Source organism: Equus przewalskii, chromosome 7 (assembly GCF_037783145.1).
Source record: "Equus przewalskii isolate Varuska chromosome 7, EquPr2, whole genome shotgun sequence".
NCBI lineage: Eukaryota > Metazoa > Chordata > Mammalia > Perissodactyla > Equidae > Equus > Equus przewalskii.
The window spans coordinates 58,514,813-58,535,398 of NC_091837.1; the positions used below are offsets into that span (position 1 = coordinate 58,514,813).

Here is a 20,586-nt window from a genome sequence, read left to right on the forward strand (position 1 = left end):
TGGCTGGCAAAAATCTTTTAAGGGAACTTTTTTTTTTAATTTAGTGGATAACAAAACTCTATTTTTGAATGAAGTCACTGCTTTAGTTGGTCAGATATATGTCTTAACTGATTAAGATTGCTAATTGGAAATTTTCAAATATCATCTTGGCCCTTGGTAACTTAGAAACAGCCTTTTGGTTAACAGAAAGTATGAGTCACTGTGAGGCTAAATTCAAATTCCAGTTTAAGTATTTGCTAACACAGAGTGATGCAGATGGAGCCCAAGGGGACACTTTCTCTGTCATAAATTTAACAAAATATTTCTGTGAAATATTTTTTCATCTAATTATGGTATGTCATATGCATTTTACAGAACTAAATGGAACATTTAAAATGTATGCCTTTTATCTAAACCTTAAGACGGAGCTTCACAACTAGTTGCCAAACAAATGGGTAATACCTATGTGAAGACTGATCCCCTCAGGGCAACCAGGCAGATCCGGGGTGACTAGGGCCCTGAGCCAGTCTCCTGGGGGCCATAGGCAACCTTGTCCATTATTCTAGCGGGCTCTACAAATGGTATTATGTTGTCTGTGCTGTGTGAGAGGAGGATTAAGAAGCACAGTTCAGGAGACCATTGCTTAGAGAAAATGGGGCAGTGATGATGGAGTGGTGAAACCAGTTTAGATTCTGCTTGGGTTTCATGGATAGCCTGGCATGGCAGAAAGGACACTGGCCTTGCCATTAGGAGATCAGTGTTCTTACTGGCAAGTTGTGTGATCTTGCCCTCTCTGGACTTCATCTTTCTTATCTGCAACATGGGGAGATCTCTAAGGTCATCTCTCAGTTCTTGCCAGTCTTGTTCTTTGGCTACACATCGCAAGTACCTTCGTGCTGAATGTACCATGCTAGGTCTACAGTGCCAAAGAAATGCACCAGTCAGCAAGTATTTTATGGATGTCCCTGGAGGCTGGGTCCACTCGAGAAACAGCAGGGGAAGTCACTCCAGGCAGGGAGAATGGCTCCTGCAAGGACCCTGCAGCTGAAATGCTCTTGGTATTGGGTGGACAGATCAACAGACCTGTTAAGACTGGGGTGGGATGTTCATGAAGGGAGAATGGGAGGTGAAGTCAGAGAGATGGTAGGAGTGTTAGAGTATTAGCCAGGCGAATTGGACTTAATCCTAAGGTTTGTAGATGTGTTTGAGCAGGGGAATGTCCTGTGCAAAAGCCCATCTTGTTCTCTGGTCAGTTTGTCCTTGGCTTTCTGAGTTTTGCTCCTACAGCACTGTATAGAAGTCTTTCTCACTTTCCAGGCCACTCAGGCACCACCCACCTCCCCCACCGCCCGCCCCCCAAAGTTGAATATTTCCTGGTACAGTTAGTTGTTTAATGTTTTTTCTCCCCCATGGGCCTGTAAACTCCAAGGGTGGGAACCTCTTTTAACCACTTTACCCCAGCATCTTGCATGTAATAAAGGCTCAATAAATATCTGTTGGATAAAGGAAAAGAGCAGTCTTGCCCCATAGTTAGACTTCCTTGCTTTTGAAAAAATTTTGGTTTATTTTCTTATTTGTGAGAAATCTCTGTACCTTCTTCTCAGTTTTGGTAGGAACCTCGAAGTGGTCTAAAAACAAAATCTATTTAAAAAATCCCAATTGTACAGAATTGGATTAATCATAATCCTTGCCTTCTGATAGATTGTCATCATTGGTCCATGTGTGACCCTCTCCTAGTTTATTTTTACATAAAATTTACTTATTTATAGATATAAAGAACATCAATGAGACCATGGCCTAGCTAAAAGACCAGAGCATTTCTCCTAATTTGCACCTGTCAATGTGCTTCCAACTTTCCCATCTCTGGGCTTGGGTAACCAACACTCTTAAATATTGTTTATCATTGTCATATGGGTTTTTTGTTGTTTGTTTGTTAATATTATCAAACGTATATGTATAACTAAATACCATACACTTTTGCCTTTTTGAACTTTATAAAAAGTGTGTCATGTTGTATGTTTCTTCTTCTGTTTGTTTTTTTCACTCCACGTTATGCTTCCAGTGTTTATCCGTGTTGTCATGTAAAGCTGAATTTCATCCATTTTCACTGCTTAGAATATACTATAACCTATTTATCCTTTTTCCTGTTGTTGAGAATTTGGGTTGTTTCCATTTTCTGGCAACTACAAACAGTGCTCTGAGAATATTCTTAGACTCATATCCTGGCATGTGTGTGCTTCAGTATCCCTAGGGAGAGTTTCTCAGCCTTGGCACCACTGACATTTTGGACTGAATACTTCTTTGTTGCTGGGGGGCTATCCTGTGCATTGTAGGATGTTTGCCAGCATCCTTACCCTCTACCTGCTAGATGACAATAGCATCCCCTCCCCAGTTGTGACAACTAAAATTGTCTCCAAACATTGACAAAAGTCCCTTTCGAGGCCAAATCACCCTTGTTCAGAACCACTGCTCTGGGGTATAGCAGTGGCATTGCTGGATCCTGATACGAATGTTTAACTTTACATGATGGCACCAATTATTTTGTCAAAGTGCTTATGATACCAGTACACGCTCCTGTCAACAATATATAAGAGCCAGTTGATTGACATATTTTCAGCTTTTGGTATTATCAGACTTCTTAGTCTTGCCAAGTAGATATAAAATGGTATCCATTGTGGTCTTGATTTATATTGTCCTGATTTATAGTGAGGTTAAAATCTCTCTTCATACAAGTTTACTGGCCATGATCATGTATTTTACTCCTTTTATAGTTGTGTTTTTATTAACCTGAGTTTATGTCTATTAGGTGCATTGAAATACCTTCTTTTATTTTGTTCCTTGACTTTTGCTCATCCTTACTGTTTTGGTGCTAGAATATGCTTTAATGCTGTTGTAAATGTTTCCATTGTACTTTTGAAACAACTCAGCAACATTCATTTTCCTTTTTGTCTCTTTTTTGAAGGCTAAGAAATGTGACATCAGCCTGAGACCCAAATTTGGGAAAGTTAAGTTGGCTTTGAAGGAAGCTGTGCCCTGCAGAGTTGGTCAGGCTGCAGACCTCTGGGTTGCTTTTCCAGTGTGGAAAGGGTGACCTCCAGTCTGGGACTGTTTGTGGTAAAAAGGAAGGTACCTGTTGCGTTCAGAACAGGCCCATGCGCTAGAGTAACTCTTTATCAATTAAAAACAAGCAAAATACTCTGGAGGTATGTGAAGGCCAAAGGCCAAAGACCCAGAATTCCTTAGCATAAATATAAAGAAAATTAAATTACACTCTAGGAGAAAGCTCAGCTAGGGAAAAAGTAAATTTGTCTGAACTAATTCTTCAATATTAAATATTATCAGCATAAAATATTGTTGTGTTTGACTGATTTCATCATAGGATGAAACTAAATAAAATCAAACAGAGAGAGTCCTGTGCCCTATGAGAGGGTATTTCCTTCTCCACCTGTTTGGGTTGTAGGGCAAGGCCAGTGCTTTGCCTGTAGGGCATCCTGGAAGTGGGCCCTCTGAGGATGGCCCTCCGAGTAAGTCATGGTGTGGCCTTCCCTTAGTCCTGCTCGGCCAATCATGATAGCAAAGCTGTGACAGACACAAGTCGTGTGAGGATTTATTGCAGCATCAGAAGATGTTGAGCCCAAAGAGGTGACAGCTTGGCATGTAGGTCAGAATACCTGTCTATAACGTCCATGGGACAGCTACGTGGAAGAGAGAGGGATCAAAAAAAAACAGAGCTTACACAGGTGGATGTTATAAAAGGGAAAATGTTGCACTCTGTCAGTGGTGTAGAATGCTTTGCAGAGTACTGTGCCCTCTCCCTTAGGGAATCAAACATAGTTCTGAGTGTCCATTAGTGGGCGGTGTTAGAGATTTCCTAAGAGGGCCCAAAAGACAGTGATGATGATGAGGAGGATAGCTAATAGCTAAAACAAAGTAATGTGTTCACTAAATTCCATGCCTTTTCAAAGTGGTTTTACATATAAACTCCATCCTCTGAGGAGGTAGGTATTGTTATTATCCCATATAGAGATGAGGAAAGTGGGGCCCAAGGTCACACAGCTACTAAGTGATGGAGCTGTAGTGCAACCCAGGCAGCCTGGCTTCAAGCATCTCCAACTCCAACAGACTTTGCTTCTAAATGATTTTACCACCTGGGGAAGCAAGTGAAATCAAGTCATTTTGGAGGGACGGGCTCAATGTTCTGTTCTAAAGAGGAGAGGCCCATTGGTTGCTAGGGTAGAGGTCTTCTGGGTAGACCAGCAGTAGTAACATTTGCAAATTCCTCATTGAGCTGAGAGAAGGTGGCCTCATGTTGAAGGTTGAGGGTACAGTTTTTAACTTAGCTGCTGTTGGGCCACATGAAAGAAAAAGTACTAAGGCTGGTAAGGGGTGGTGCGTGAGGGCAAACTGTACCAGGCTCAGAAGGACAGATGAGGTGTGCTTGTTTATGGTTTGTGGCATTACAGGAGGAATGCTGCCCTCACCATTCCTCTGGCCCCCTTGTTTCTGACAGAGGCACCCCTCAATTCAGATATGGTGCATATAACCATGGGGTTTTGCCAATGCTTCGTTCTTCCTTTTCTGCCACATCTAATCAGTCACCAAGTTCAGCCAAATCTGCTTTAGTTTTTTTCAGATCCACCTCTTCTTCCTTAGTTTCACAGCTTTCACCCTCTCTGCCCTACCTAACTCTGTGAGACCTGCATAACTTTGATTCCAAAATCTGACAAGCACGTTATAAGAAAGGGAAATTACAGATCAATCTCTTTCCAGATGATATATGTAAAAAATTCTTAATAAAATATTAACAAATAGAATCCAGCTGTATATAAAAAGGATAATGCAACAAAGTAAGGTTTGTTCCTTGCATGCAAGGTTGGTTAAATATTTTCAAAAAGCAGTCTTTGTAATTCATTACATTAACAGAAGAATGGAAAACTCACATGATTTTCTTGATAAATGGGGAAAAAGAAGCATTCGACAGAATTCAACACTCATTTATGATAAAAGTTCTTAGCAAACATGGAAACTTCTTTAATCTGACAAAGAATATCTACAAAAAAATTCTATGGCAAACCTCATACTTTCCCGATATTTGGAAAAATACAACAATGCATACTGTCATCACTTTGGTTCAACATCATATTGGAATTCCTAGCCAATGGAACAAGGCAAGAAAAAGAAAGGCATAAGAATTGGAAAGGAATAAATACCACCATCATTATTTACGGAAGATATGATTGTTTACATAGGGAATCTCAAAGAATCTATGTAAAAAGTATTACAATGAATAAATTTGGAAAAGTTGCTGAATACAAGCTAAATTTACAAAAAATCAATTTTACTTCTATATACCAGCAACAAATAAATAGAAAATGAAGTTTAGAAATTGATAAGATATACAGTTGCATAAAAATTTATACCTAGAGATAAGTTTAACAAAAGATATGTAAGACCTCTACTGAAAATTTCAAACATTATTAAGAGAAATTAAGGAAGATTGTAATGTTAGATCTAAATAAAGGATATACTATGACTGTGGTTGGAAGACTCAATATGTAAAGATGTCAGTTCTCCAAATCTGCGTAAAAATTCAATACGATCCCAATCAGTAGTCCAGCAAGGTTTTTGTGGAAGTTGGTAAGCTGATTCAAAACTGTCACGAAAATGCAAAAGGCCAAGGACTTAACATTGTGCAATGCCAAGATCTGTCATAAAGTGATAGTGATAAAGACAGCAAGGTATTCATGCAAAGATAGCAAAATTGGCCAATGGTGAGAAAAAGTCCAGAAACCCCAGATATGTACCTGATTTATGATGATACCAAAGTGGAAGAAAAATGACCTTTTTACTAAATGGTTCTGGGCCAGTTCTGTATCCATATGGGGAAAAATGTGTTTAACCCCTATGTCATATGACAGACAAGAATCAATTCTGGATAGATTGTAAATCTAACTGGGATAGGTAATATACTTTTTGAGGGATACAAAAGAGAATACCTTTAAGACCTTGATGTAGGCAAAAATTTTTAAAACAGGACATAAAAAGCACTAACCATCAAAGAAAAAAGATAAATTGGACCCCATTAAGATTAAGAACTTCTGTTTATTTAAAGACACCTTGGGGCAGGCCCAGTGGCGTAGTGGTTAAATTCGCATGCTCCACTTCTGCAGCCCTGAGTTCACAGCTTCAGGTCCTGGGTGCAGACCTATATACTGCTCATCATGTCATGCTGTGGCAGCATCCCACATACAAAGTAGAGGAAGATTGGCACAGGTGTTAGCTCAGCGACAATATTCCTCAAGCAAAGAGAGGAAAATTGGCAAGAGATGATAGCTATAGGCCAGCCTTCCTCACACACACACACACACACACACACACACAAAAGACACCATGAAGTGAATGCAAAAGCAACCCAACGAGAGGGAAAAGATATTCGTAACACATAAATATGACAAAGGACTTTATCCAAATTATATAAAGAACTTCTACAGATCAAAAAGAAAAATACAACCTGCTTTAAAAAAAATGGGCAAAGTACTTAGACACTTCAAGAAGAGGATATCTAAATGGTTGTTAAAAGTGTGGCAATGTGCCCAACTTCGTTAGTCACCAGGGAAAGCAAACTAAAACTACGATGAGATATCACCACACACAGATTAGATGGCTAAAATGAAATAGACAAAAAATACTGAATCTCAGCAATGATGTGGGGCAACCAACATGCTCATATACTTCTTATGGGAATGTAAATTTGTACAATCATTTTACAAGACTGTTTAGCAGTTTCTAATAAAGATGAACCCAAGCATATGTTATGATCCAGAAATCCTATCTCCAGATGTATACTGCACAGTATTATATACATATGTTCACTAAAAATATGTGCTATGATGTTCATAACAGCCTAGTCAAAATAACCTCAAACTGCAAAGTACCTCATTATCATCAACAGCAGAATGGATAACTAAATTGTGTTATACTCATATAGGGGAGAACTATACAGCAATGAGAATGAATAATCTTAAAGTACACCTAACAATGTGGATGAATCTCACAAATGTAATATTGAACAAAAGAAGCTGGACACAGTAAGATTCCTTTTAGGCAGAGAAGAAAAACAGGCAAAGCTAACCTTGCTATATGAAGTGAGGTAGGGGAGGGTAGCAGTTGGATGGGAGTGCTGGTTATATGGATGTATTTATTTTGTGAATCTTCAGTGATTTTTGTACTTTTTTGTATGTATTTCATACTTCAGTGAAAAGAAAAAATACAACTGAAGGATAGTGGGGCAAAATAGTTAAAAGGTGGACACTGAGATTGCAGAAGAGTTATGATGGGAAGAGTGGAGTGAGAGATTTGACTGAAAGGTTGCTTATGGTCAGAAGGTAGGAAGTTTGGATGTAAAATTCCAAAGTGGACTGGTTCTGTATGGTGGTGAGGTCCAGTGTATGAGGGGCTGAAGTGAAGGTCATTGGAGTTGAAGAAGGCAAGGGATTGAGAATCCCAGCAGGGCCTTGAGTAGGTGTTCCATGTGGACAGGGACGTAAGTCAGATGTCAACAGGACTTGGAGGCCAAAGGAGGGTAATGATTCAGTTCACAGAGCCTTTAGTCTGTACTCATTTAGCTGCAGGGGCAAACCCCAGCTTAAGCTGCCTTAAGCAAAGATGAGAATTTATCTTCTATTAGCTACAGGCCAAGATGGAGCTTCAGAAGTGCTGGATCTAGGTGTTAAAATTGCCATAGAACTACTTTCCTTTCTGTGTGTGTGTGTCTCTCTCTTTCTCTTTCTTTCTTTCTCTTTCTCTTCTTCTTCCTCTTCCTCTTTCTTTCTTGGGTCAGCTTCACTCACAGGCAGCTTTCTTCCACTTGAAGCTACAGGCAGCTCCAGACTTAGGGTGTCCTTACAGCTAATCCTCCCTGAAGGTGCCAGGAGATATCCCAGGGGTGACGTAGAGTGACTCCACCTGGACCATGTATCCACCCTTGAAGTGGGGGTGGATCAGCCCCCCTGAACAGCATTCACTGAGAATCAGGGAGTCGCATGCAAGAACCATATGCCCATCATGGAGGTTAGTGCTGGATTGGCCTGACCTTCTGTGGTTTCTAACCAAGAAGGGTGTAGTGAAGAGGTGAGGACTCTGCTTGCTGCAGGAGCTGGGCATCGCCAGGAGCGCTCACTGCGTGATTCCGTTTGGAGGAAGAAACCACATCGGGGGCCTACCCGAGGCCAGAAGCTGATCTGAATTGTGTGTGGGGGTGCAGGGCAGTGGCCTCCAGCCACCTTGATGAAGAAATTTGTCCTGTGCTGGGTTATTGCATCTCCACCTCACATTTAAGTTTTCCCACCTCAGAACTGTCCTCCTATCTCCTAACAGGTTATGTTCTTTTCATTTCAGCCAACTGGAGTTTTTTTTTGCTTCATCTTCCTGTTTGTCTGTAATGCTTATCTCATTTTTCCATCTTGTCTCTGTGTGCATTTCTCTTTTCCTGGCCTCTCTCAGGGAGGAGGAGGAGGAAGATGAAGAGCAGCCAGTCACGGAGCCCAATTCAGAGGAAGAGAGAGAGGACAATGTCCCTTTTCAGGGCAAGGACAGGTACCGAGGGCTGCACCCTCCCAGGCTCCCACTAAAAGCCCAAGGCTCCTTCCTAATGGATAGTTTGCAGCCCCCTGTCAGTAGTCTCTTCCCTCCCTCACTAGCTTCCACTGACAAACCTTTACTGACCTTGTACACAGAGCCACAGAGTGACTAGTTTTGTAGAAATAACTGAGCATGTTTTCATTAGAGAACTGTATTTTTTACTCAAATTCTGCTTTCCTAACCATGCTTTATGGAAGACTCACCCAACTGGTTTTCTCTCCACTGTTTCCTCCTTCAATGAGTGCTTTGGCTCAGTCAGATTGGCAGTGACTAAAGAGATGTTCATCTCTGCTCAGAAAATTTTAACCCTTTCAGCACTGTATTAAGAAGAATTTCACATGATCCTTTCTTGCTCCTAATTTACCAGCACGGTATCAGCTAAAATGTGTGGGTTTCATGATGCAAGTTTGTTTTTTATGCAAATGGATGGGAACACTTTTCACCCCAGATGGCTTAGAAAAATTCCCCAGTATTTATTTTCATGTCCAGAAAAAGTAATATAGTTGTGCAGCCCTTTGGAGAGTTTACTGTTCTGTAGTCACCTCTCCGAGGGGCATTCTTTCTGTCTTCAGGCAATGTTAACAGATTGCAGGTGCCTTGCGGATATTTAAAAATTTTGTAGTGTTTTCCCAAAATGATATTCATATGAAAAATAAAAATTGATCATGGGTAATTTCATTTTCTGATATTCTAAAATTGAATGGTTTCCTTCACTTAATTGATTACACTGCCAAGGGACAATTTTACTGTTGGTTTTTCCACAAATAGGCCAAATCAAAAGGATCTTGGACGAATGAGGGTAAAATCTTTCTCTTACTAATTTCAAAGTCAGTGTGATTCTTTGCTGCTGTGGCCTCATTTGCCAGGCCACCAGTGCACATAAAAGTTCTCAGATGGGCTCATTTGACACACTGAGACACCCACCCTTCCCAGAGGTCATGGAATTCTCTTTGAACTGACAAACTAATGATTGTTTCCCTCCTTTGGAGATGTCTGGGAAGAAGCCAGCAGAAGCCTCTCTCAGATGTGGAGAGAGGAGAGGAGTGACCTGGTGATGCAGAGTAAGCTACGTATTTCAGAATGAGAGGGGGAGAAAGATCAGCATTAACCATAGCCCCTCACCCGTGCTGAGTGCCGTGCTTGTGGGTAGTGACTTTTAGTTAGGGATGCTCTGGGAAAGGAAGAGGTTGAGTTGACAGTCCCACCTTAGGTTGAAAATTAGCCACAGGAAATTATGTAGACTCTCACTAAATACACTGGTTTTACATGTGCCTATACTGTCCCACCCACACAAACTCTTGAACCCTCAGTGGCTCACACTGTTTAGATGGACCTATGGACCAGATAGAAGAATCCGGTTGGGAAGGGCCACCTTCAAAGTCGTCCCTATGACGTTGTGCTGCCTTTACACAGGATTGTTATTTACACAGGTAGATGGTTGTTTATCCTACCCTCTGGAGTGTCTTGGACTACATGGCTGATGCTGGAGAGCATTTTTGATCAGAGACTACAGTTAGGGTTTTCAGTTTAGGAAATAAAGGTGTGCATGTTAAACACCAGGGCTTGATCTTGACAGTAACTAAGGCATTTGTTACCATTGATCTGGATGTTCTTTGTTTCCTGGCATAAACCTATCAGACTTAAAAGTCGGGGGAAAGATTCTGCTTACTTCTGTGGGATTGGTGTCTTCCACTGCTCCCCCTTCCTGCTGGCTGCTTCTTTGTGTGTGCTCACCGTGTGTACCCACCATGTGTGCTCACCATGTGTGTGTACCCCTTCTGCCAGACCTGCATGGAACACTGCAGTGTGGTCTCATCCCATCAGGCCAAGGAAACCAGGGTGTCACTGCCCTTACGGGCATGCTGGAAGTCAAGTTCTCTGGGAAAGGGACTGTGGTTTTGAAAAATGCAGAGTTTAACATAGATTCTCAGGCTATGAAGGGTGTGCATCAAAGTATTGAAGTGGCCTGAATCCAGTCCTCTGAAGGTGGAAAGTTTTTTTTATAACTGTGACTGTGGCAGAATTAGGCCTGCCTGCAGAAGTCTAGATGTCTAGGGCTTAGTGATAGAGAAGGCCCTGGGGAAAGTGTGAAATGGGCAGAATTTGTCTTCATCGTGCCGGGCCCTCGTTTCTGGCTCTTTGCATTCCTTGCTGGCATCTCTTTGCCTTTTCCCTTATCCATACTTGCTTTCGAGAAAGGATCTGAAAGCAGTGACTAAAGTACAGGGCTTGTGGGATACCTCTTCCTCAAAGCTGGGCTTTTTAGGAGGAAGACAGATGCTCTGTTTGACCAAGAAGTTCAAGTGGTGGAAATTCCAGTGCCAAAACAACCAGGGGGAAGAAACTTGGGGGGCTGTGGGGTGGGTGCAGAAGAGCCTCTGGGGCTCTGTTAAATCCCCTCACAAGGGCCCCTGTGTGCCCAGAGGCCAGGCAGTCTCACCTCCCAGATGGTCAAGCCCAGGCCACCAGGAATACTGGGCAAACTAAAACTTCTGGCCATGGGCCTTTATGCTGCAGCTCAGGAAACAGCTGGATTCTGAAGGAAGTGGCCATAACAGTAGTGGGTTTTCTATGTGTCTTTTTCTCTTTCCTAACCTTTGCTCCCTCTCTCCTGAACCTCTTTTCTTCCCCTTCCTTCCCCTCTCTTCCTCTTCTCCCTGCTGGCCCAGCAGCGAGGCCAGCCCTGCCTCAGAGCAGAACCCCGCTGGAAAGGATGCTGCTCCGGAGAGTTCAGCCCTTCCTCCTGCCTCCAGTGCCACCTCGCAGGGGAATCAGCTTCCAGCCAGCACTGCAGTGGGGAGCGCCTTGTGCAGCGGGTCCTCCGGGCCTGCCCTGCTGCCACCCCTGACCCCTGCCTCTGCCTCTCGGCCCTCCTCCACTGCACCTGGCCCCCCGAAGGCATCACCGACCATAGAAAAGCTGCCCTATGTACCCCACAGCCCCTTCCACCTCTTCTCCTATGACTTTGAGGATTCGCCCTTATCCGCCAAGGAAAAGGAAGCTGAGTCCCAGAAGGAAAGCAGGTAGATCTGGCCCGCTTGGAGGCCTGTGTGAGGTTAACCCCGGGAGGGTGACACAGCGTATTAACGGCATCATCTGGCTTGTCTTCTGTCATGTTTGCATGGATTCCAGTCAGAGCAGAGAGAAGTTGTGTCAGAAACTAACTCTCTCACCACTAACTAACTAGTTACCAGTATTTAGGCAAGATGTGGAAGACAACTGCTATCTGTTTGAATTAAAGAGCTCTTTTGTTATAATACAGTTACTAAATATGGATTTTTAAATGTAAGGCTTTTAAGAATATGCATGGTCTGTCAAGATCCACCCATCTCTCGCTCATCTGCTGGCACCGAGTCTTTTCTGACCTGCAGAATACAGCACAGTGCTTTGCCATCCTTCCATGCAATGTTTTGAGTGGAGTTTTCCTTCCTTTAACAGTTCCCCTGATTCTCTCCATTCGAGCACGTATTCCGCCTCTGAGCCTTACAACTTTCGGTCTTTCTCTTCTAATAGGTGGGTGTCTTTTCTTTATTTTCTTTCTCTTTGCTATAACTCTCTGTTTTTGTTCTAATGTATGCATTTTTCTTTCAAAGATTGCTCCTAACTTCCACACGATGGCCAACAATTGCTGTTTGAGTCACCGGGCATTAATCTAATGACATTATTTAAGTATGAACACTTCAGTAACTCTTACACAATGTGGAGAGGGAGGGAGGTGTGCAGATCAAAACTGCGCAGGGAATCTTGAGCAGGTGCTTGTCAGCTTGCCTGTGTGCCTGACCTTCACTGTTGCCTGGATTACGGACTCTGCGGAGTGGGGAATGGGGAACAGAGGGTTTGAATATTTTGAACAATCGATTGTCCAAAATCATTAACTGATAATGCTGATGGCCACTCCCATATTAGAGTAATAATAATCATTGATAACATTTATTGAACATTTACTAAGAGCCAGGCCCTGTACTTTTCTTGAAATTGGCGCTCTTAAATATCATTTAACCCTTAAGAGGTAGGTTCTATTACTAATCCTTATCTACTGTGAGGAAACCGAGGCACAGAGAGGCTAGGTAAGTGGGGAGTGGTTTCCACCCCAGACAGCCTGCTCCAGAGTCTGGTCCTCGTCTGTACATGTGCGGCTGCCTCTCTTTTAGGCAATCTGTCACTTTCTTTCGTTCGTAGCTTGTATACACTGTCACTCCTAATACCAGGCCCTAACCCGGGCCGCCCCCTGACAGGGGCTCTTCAGGAAAATCCTTGTCAGGGAGATGCTCTTGCCAGAGTCTGTGTTTGGGGGACCCTCAACCTGGATGCCTGACAAGAAATTAAACCTTGTTTTGTTTTTTTTTAAATTGAGATAACATTGTTTAATAACATTATATAAATTTCAGGTATACACCATTATATTTCAATTTCTGTGTAGACTATATCGTGTTCACCACCCAAAGACTAATTACACCTTGTTTTGAATGAAGGCTCATAGGATCTGAAAGGCAGTGCTTTCACGCCACAGAAATGACAAGTCACTGTGGGCGTCAGATCTTCCATCTAATAAGTAGAAGAATTAATCTAGAACTCCAGTCATCAACCTTTTTGCTTATATACAACCTAAAAGAATTGTGAAACTTCCTTCAAAGTTTTAAGTAGCCTGTCTAAAGTATTTTATCATAAGTTTAAATCATTGTAAGGAATATAATTTGTCTATTGTATATGTGCTTTAAATTTACTTTTATCAAACCCTTGGGTTTCAGATTTAACTGATTAAATCGTAGAAAACACCTACATATCATAATTGGCAAAGTCGGTCCTTAGTCAAATGAGACAATTTCCGTCAGAAAAAGTCTGATTTTGTGTTTCAATTCAAGTAAACTAATGCATCCCTGTGACAACCATGCCACTTCTGGGGTCTGATCCACAGGTCGGTGGGCAGGTGGGTAGAGAGAATGCATGAGGCCTGCCTCTGACTTTGTCCCTCGATAAATAAAGGACCACCTTCTTCTTCCTCACTATTTCTTAAGGAATTCCCTCAGGAGTGGTGCTTTCTCATATTATTGCTTCAGTTGGCGCCCTGGAGGTCTTACAGCTCAAAGCACTGCTCCACCTGATTCAACCTGGGTGACAGGGTCCCTTTTTTGTCTAAAGGCGAAAGGCAGTTGTGCCAGGCGAGGCAAGAAAGGAGAACTGGGAGACCCTGGGAGCCATCACGGGCAGATCCATTTTAAGAAAGAGCAGATACGGGACTTGAGGATCTGAAAATTCGTTTCCTCCTGTTTCCAGAATGGCTTGTATACTGCCAGGAGTATGTGAACTCCAGTTTGAACATCTCCAAACTCCGAGTTCTCTACCAGTCTCTTCCAAGTCTAAACTTCTGGAGTCACTGTGATTTCACACAGTCTTTAGGGAACACATCCAACACAACTCTTATGCCCCCCAAGAACAGCGTCTATGTGTGAGATAAGAGCTGTACATTTGATAGCAATAAAAAGATCTTGACAACCTCCTACTCCCCAGCAGGGTGGTGTTAGCCCATCATAGTGATCCAGGACTTTCTGGTGACGGTCTTACAGCCTCTGATGGGGCTTTCCTGGGACCCGTGTCCCTCCCACTTGGTCTCCAAGCTTCACCACTACTTACAGTCCCGGAGGATGGGAGCAATAGAAGCATATAAATTGCCAAAATGAATATACATGTAAATGGAGAAGAGTAGCTGTGTGCTTGTGAATGAGGTTGACTTAGATTTAACTGAGAAAAATGTATAATTTTTAATCATTTGATGGGAATTTGAATACCGTATAAATGTTGTTTATTCCTATTAACTTTCTGATGTTCACTCACTGTGGTTTTCGTGGGTCTGTATGGCAACAGATTTGACCATCAGTGGATGCGTGCAATTGAATGGGTTATAATAAAGACCAACCAGTTAGTCATTAAAAAGAACAAAGAAAAAACTGGACAGTGAGTTGAATGAATTGTATCATCCAGTTAGTTTGAATGAAACTGAGAAGCAAAACCAGACAGACTGTGAGGTATTTGAATTAATTGCTCAGCCATCAGAAAAACCAAGGGAGGGAAAAATGCATTATGCTTGTTTTCTTTCCATGACGTCATTTAAACATAATTTTAGGGAACTAATCCTGTTAAAACATTCTGCAGGATGTCCACTTTTCGTCAGAAGGGGATTGTTTTAGATGCTTACATAGAATAACAAGCTGGGTGTCCGGGCAGTGGGGTGACACAAGGCTGAAGCCTGAGCACACGGGCCTCGCCTCCCTGAGGACTCCCTGGTCCTGGTGGCGGCCCCCTTCCCCTCCCACATCACAGCGCCTGCTGCCTGTTCTCTCCTTCACTCCTGAGCTTCTTCTCCCTTCTCTGCTTCCTCCTTTCTTTGTGCCTTCTTCTCATCGTTTGCTTTTCTGCTTTCTCTGCAGCCCCTGGTTTGGGGGGGGGCCCTCTTTTTAAATTTTATTTCTTTTATTAAGATATAATTGACATATTAGTTTCAAGTGTACAACATAATGATTCAATATTTGTGTAATTGGGAACCCTCTTAAAAAATCAAACCAACTCTCACTTGAAGAGGCAGTTAACCTTTTAGACATGTGGTGTTGAGTTTCTAAAGAGAAGAGAAAATGATTGCCCAGAAACCAAGTCCCGTGAAGGTGGTGTGCTAACAGAGGAGGGTGACGGGGTAACATTGTGTGATCTGCGTCCCCATCTGCCTGGCACCATGCCTGGTACTGAGCTCAGACCTGACATGTGATACCAAGTAAACAAATAAGAAGAGCAGCAGTCAAGCAGACCAGACTTAGCAACACAAGATGGACTTGGGGTAACAGAAATACTCTATTTCCTGTTTGCCTAATGTAATTTATTAAGGAAAACTGAAATTTCATCTTTGTATTCCAGTTTTTAAAATAGATGGCCTGTTTTTATGCCTTTTTTCTACACGTAGTGTTTGATATTTCAGAATATTTTTATACAGTTCTGATCAAACTTGGTGTGTAGTATTATATCCTGATGTTTTCATTCAGTCTGTATATATAAACATTTTCCATGTTATCGCTTACAAAATTGGTAGTCATTTTTAATGGTTGCTTAATATTTCATTGATGAATATTATCATCATACTTTCTTAGCCCTTCTTGCGTTGTTACTTGATTGAGTAGTTTCCAGTTTTTCACCATGATCTCAATAATGCTCCAGTGAGTATCTACCTGCATGACATTTTCAGTATGTAAGAAACCATAAGGTTATGTTAATCTCCCAAAAGTAGACTTAGTCATTCAAAGGATAACCACATGTTGAGGCAAATTGCCTCCCAGAACAGTTAGTACTGATTTCTGTTGATGGGAGTTTGAACTGGATTCACTGTGGGCAGGAAGGTCCTTGTGCACTTACATAATAGTGACCCTTGGGGTCCCACACACCCAAACACAGTGTCCTAACCAGTTTAGGGGAAAGAGTCGGCCCTGCCTTGTGACGGAGTAGGTTGAGAGGCAAAGCTCTCTGGATCTCATTATCTGTAACTAATCGTAGGTGTCTGCCCCCAAGCAAGGGCTTCAAATGGTAATTTGTTTTCTGGGAATGCACTGAATGATGATAGCTAAATATAAACTACTAAAGGACATCTATTCTGAAAAGCAAAAAGAAAACTCTAGAATTTTACAAATCCTGAAACTTGTCAGAGATGACTGGGAAACTATAAAGGCTCATTTAAACCTGGTGGCTGTAATTTTAGTTCTGGGGAAATATTGGATGAAGACATGGATGCACGCACCTCTATGCAGCAAGCCAGTCCAGAAGGCCTAGGGACAGTTTCTTCTTGATCACTGGGCACATGATGAGATTACATTTAATGAATGAAATTGATTCGGAGATCCTTAAGGCAGAATTTTTAATAAGATGTTTCTTTAGCCAATCATCTGATATTTTCTACAGATCTTTGATGGAGTGAATGCTAATTGTACCACCGTGAGAGGCGAGAAAAACCTTCATGATTCAAATGAAAATAACTGGATTCTTATTTATGTTAGCAAATAATTTTAAGGTGCATTTAAAAAGAAAGGAAATATGAGGATTTTATTTTAAACCCTTTGTCATAAATCCTGCTGCCAAATGGGTTTGGACTTTGGGAAACTTCTCTAATGAGAAATAATCAAAACTAAGCAGATATTAAATCTCTTTAAGTTAGAGTAATCACTGACAGTGTTAGCATTTCCAGACCTATTTTTTTTGCAAAAATTAAGATAGTTTGCTAAGTATTTTTATTTATTGACTTGTACTCATTTCTCCATCTCCCCCCACCCCCAACTTAAACCTCTGCCCTCTTTAGATACAGCAACTTTGGCAACAACTCTTACCACACCTCAAGACCTTCATCCGGCTCCAGTGTGCCCACCACCCCTATGTCCTCTCTTTCACCCCCACAGGAGGCCAGGCTGGAAAGGTGGGTTTTATAAGAAGCCTGTAGATGGCTTCACTGTCTTGGAGTGAAGGGACTCAGTTTGATTAGCAGTGCCTAAAGGAAAAGTATAAATAAAAAGTAGAATCTGAAATATTTTCCTTTACAGAATATAGTCTGAAGGCAAGAATATTTTCTTTCTCTTTCACACTGTTTTCTAAGTAAAGTATAAAAATTGGTTCTAAAATATTTAAATGTGAATTTTTGGATTCATCCCTTAAATGCTGTTCTAGATTTTGTGTAAGCTCTATAAGTTGTTTTATACACATCAATTTTCACCTTTGAATGACTAATTCTATGTAAATCAGGAGGTAGTGGGCCCATTCAGGTATTGTGTAATTAATCCAGGACCTACAAGAAGAGAAAAGAATTCTCTGGGTCCATGGAGGGAATTTAACTTGGCAAAAGTATTAGACCACCAGAAATTAACTGATTATAACTCCTAGAAGCGAATGATTGCACAAGAATGTGTTTACAAGGGGAAGGTAAGACTTGTAATTTCAGAACAATTAAAAACAGTTACCCTTATAAGGCAAGAGTGCTGAGTTACTGAAGACTGGCTGGGGTTCCAACTCACTCACTGGGAAGTTATTTAATCCCTGAGGGTAAGTTGTCAGTTATGCCAACCCTTACCTTAAAGCTCGATTTTGACAAGCAAATGAAAAGGTACACATGAAAGTGCTGTGTGACCCCTGCCATGTGGGTCCTGTGAGAAATGACAATGTATGAGGATGGCATATAACTTCCAGCAGCTCATGATTGATCAGAAATCTGGACATGAGCAATTCACAGAGATGATTTGCCTCCAATCCTAAATTTAAAATAAATTGAACCCATATTCCACATTCGGATCCTCTCCTGTGTCTTCTGAAGTGAGTTTTCCTGAGCGCTGCTAATGTTGGAGGTGTGGTCAGGATGTACAGCAGGGAAGACCTAACAGCCCCAGGAAGAGGGCTATCCAAGATGGTTTACCTGGCCACTCATCACCACTGATTTCCAAGATGGCACGTAAGCCTTGCAGTGTCAAACTCTCAGGTTCCACAGCCCCGTGTGGCCCTGGGCTGGGCATATCCATGCTCAGTTAGGTCTTGGTAATAAGGTAACAAGTTGACTACACTGAAGACACCTTCTGTCCTTAACCCTAGGTCACCTTTTCTTGGGATCAGCCGAGGTCACCTGTGGTCCTAGATAGGTCACCAATAAAGAGGATCCTTGTCCTTTAGGATACAAGATTTGGGGCCAAAGTGAGGAATCTTAGTCTGACTCATATTACATCACGTGTCTCACATCTGCTATGCTGCCAGCTCCTTGGGAGCAGGAACCAGGCTTCATTCATTGCTGTGTCCCCCAGGGTCCCTGGTGGCTGGCCATGGCAGAGCCGTGGTAAACGCTGGTTGAAAGATGGGCTGAATTATCCACTCATTGATTGGGAAACCTTTTGGAGGTCCCTGAAGTTGAGAAGCTATAATGACAGGAGGTCCAGAGGGTTCTGAAGCCCTGGGCTTTAGAGAAAGTTCCTCCCAGGTCCTAAAGGGGCAGCCCCAGCTTCTGCCCACTACGCGACCCCTGGAAACCCAGGTCCAAGTTTGAGCTGGTGGGTCCAGGAGCACAGGCTCCTGAAGGACTCCTGTCTGTGACCCCGCCCCTGCTCAGTCTGGCTGAGTGTGTCTCCTGAGGGTGGGGAGGGGGATTGAACAAGGAGGGGTGGGGCTGGATCCCCGAGTGCCTTGAATGCCCTGGGGAAGGCTGGACTTCATCCTGAGAGTGTGGAGTTGTTAGGCTGATATGCTCTAATTTGTCATCAGTGCGGAACAAGACAGTGAGGCAAGGCTGCAGGGACAGGGGCCACCAGAAGCTGCCTCTCAGTCCGAGAGAGGTGACCATGCAGTGACCATGGAGCTTGAGAGGAGGAGCAGGTTTAGGCAGACTTGGCTGTTGCAAGGAGGGTGGGAGCAAGGGAAGCTGAGTGAGTGTTTGGATGTTAGAAACCAGAAACTGAGATAGAAGATACTGGAAGGAAAACAAATCCAGGGTGAAATCTTCAGCCTGAGGCATGCAAGATATGAGGAGTCTGTGTGATACCCAGGGAGATGTTGGGGGCCCCTGGGGAGGTGTGGACTAGGCAGTCCTCAGCTTGAATTGGGCAGTGAGATGAAATCCTTCTGAAGGAGCCTGTGCTAAGAGCCAGTCACGGGGGAACAGCAGTGGCCAGAGCCTCTTCTCTTCTAAGCTACCTCTTCTCTCTCACGTGTACTTCTGCCACAGGACACTCATTGCCTTTGCCATCTACTGTGTCCACTAGAGAGTAAAGTAGTTCCAAAGAGTTTATTTCTTCCTTTACGTATGCATGGGCTTTTTTTTTCAACTATCTCTATCTGTGGCTTTGAAAATCCATGTGATGAATCATTGGAAACGTCAGATGTGCAGTTTCATTACTAAGACCAGGAAGCCGCCAGGCCTGGCTGCGTCACCACTTCTCTCTCTCACCTTGCTAGCTTCTGTTTTGTGACTGTGAAAAATAAAAGTAAGAGGGGCCTTCAACTCCAAGTCGTATTTGTACACCATGGCCCAAATATATTATGTCAGCTGTATTGAGGATTATATATATATTTGTGTGTGTGAGGAAGATTGGCCCTGAGCTAACAGCTATTGCCAGTCTTCCTCTTTTTGCTTGAGGAAGATTGTCACTGAGCTAACATCTGTGCCCATCTTCCTCTGTTTTATGTGGGATGCCGCCACAGTATGGCTTGATGAGCAGTGCTAAGTTTGTGCCCAGGATCCAAACCTGCGAACCCCTGGCCGCCGAAGCTGGAGTGTGCAAACTTAACCACTATGCTACTGGGCCAGCCCTGAGGATAATATATATTTTTATACAGTTTAATTTTTTCTTCTGCATTTTCAACAACTGAATTCTTTAGATGTCACCCACATTCTATTTTCACATTTACAAAAATTTTCTGCCCTAGTAAGATAGATGATTGTTTTTACTGAGGTATATGCTTCAGCAGACTTTGTAAGATTTATTGTTGAGATGTTTTATATACCCATAATTACTGAAACCGAAAAGAAAAACTCTTTTCTTAGGAAAGACATTGAACTATTATGAACAGTAGTTGCATTTTTGCAACGAGAACCCGCATCTTCTGTCAGCATACCCCTGACTAATTAATAGCATGCCAGAGCCCTGTGCAATCCTGGGGGGCTTTAGAACTCCATTCTCTTGATTTAGAAATGAGACCCACTTCTCTGAGGTTCTAGGAAAGTCAGGCCAACCAGAACACCCCTTCTGGCGTGTTGGCCCACTTTGGAAATACAACTGGGTGTCATTGTGAGCTTGGAGTTTTCCATGTTTTTCCCGAACACATTAGTGTGTTGGATGTTAATAAAACTTGGAATGATAAATTGAACTAGAAAGGAAGACCTGAAGAAACAATATACAAAATTAAGGCAAGGGTATTAAAACAAATCCATCTCCACATCTCCTATTACAGCTGCGTTTATAGGGTTCT

At 42.5% G+C, this 20,586-nt stretch overlaps 1 protein-coding gene across 41 annotated transcripts in view; it reads left to right on the forward strand.

The window, feature by feature from the left end:
- Window positions 1–20,586, forward strand: part of FHOD3 (formin homology 2 domain containing 3) — a 455,119-nt gene that overhangs the window by 326,354 nt on the left and 108,179 nt on the right. For 6 of the 41 annotated variants that reach the window (XM_070629962.1, XM_070629948.1, XM_070629971.1 and 3 more), the window contains exons 11-14: window positions 8,482–8,574; window positions 11,289–11,642; window positions 12,058–12,132; window positions 16,949–17,062. The exons of 5 other annotated variants lie outside the window; for them this stretch is intronic. In XM_070629962.1, coding sequence (XP_070486063.1) covers window positions 8,482–8,574; window positions 11,289–11,642; window positions 12,058–12,132; window positions 16,949–17,062 — 636 coding nt within the window. The remainder of the gene's footprint in view (window positions 1–8,481; window positions 8,575–11,288; window positions 11,643–12,057; window positions 12,133–16,948; window positions 17,063–20,586) is intronic. 30 more of the 41 variants (XM_070629947.1, XM_070629989.1, XM_070629950.1 and 27 more) reach the window with 9 other exon arrangements.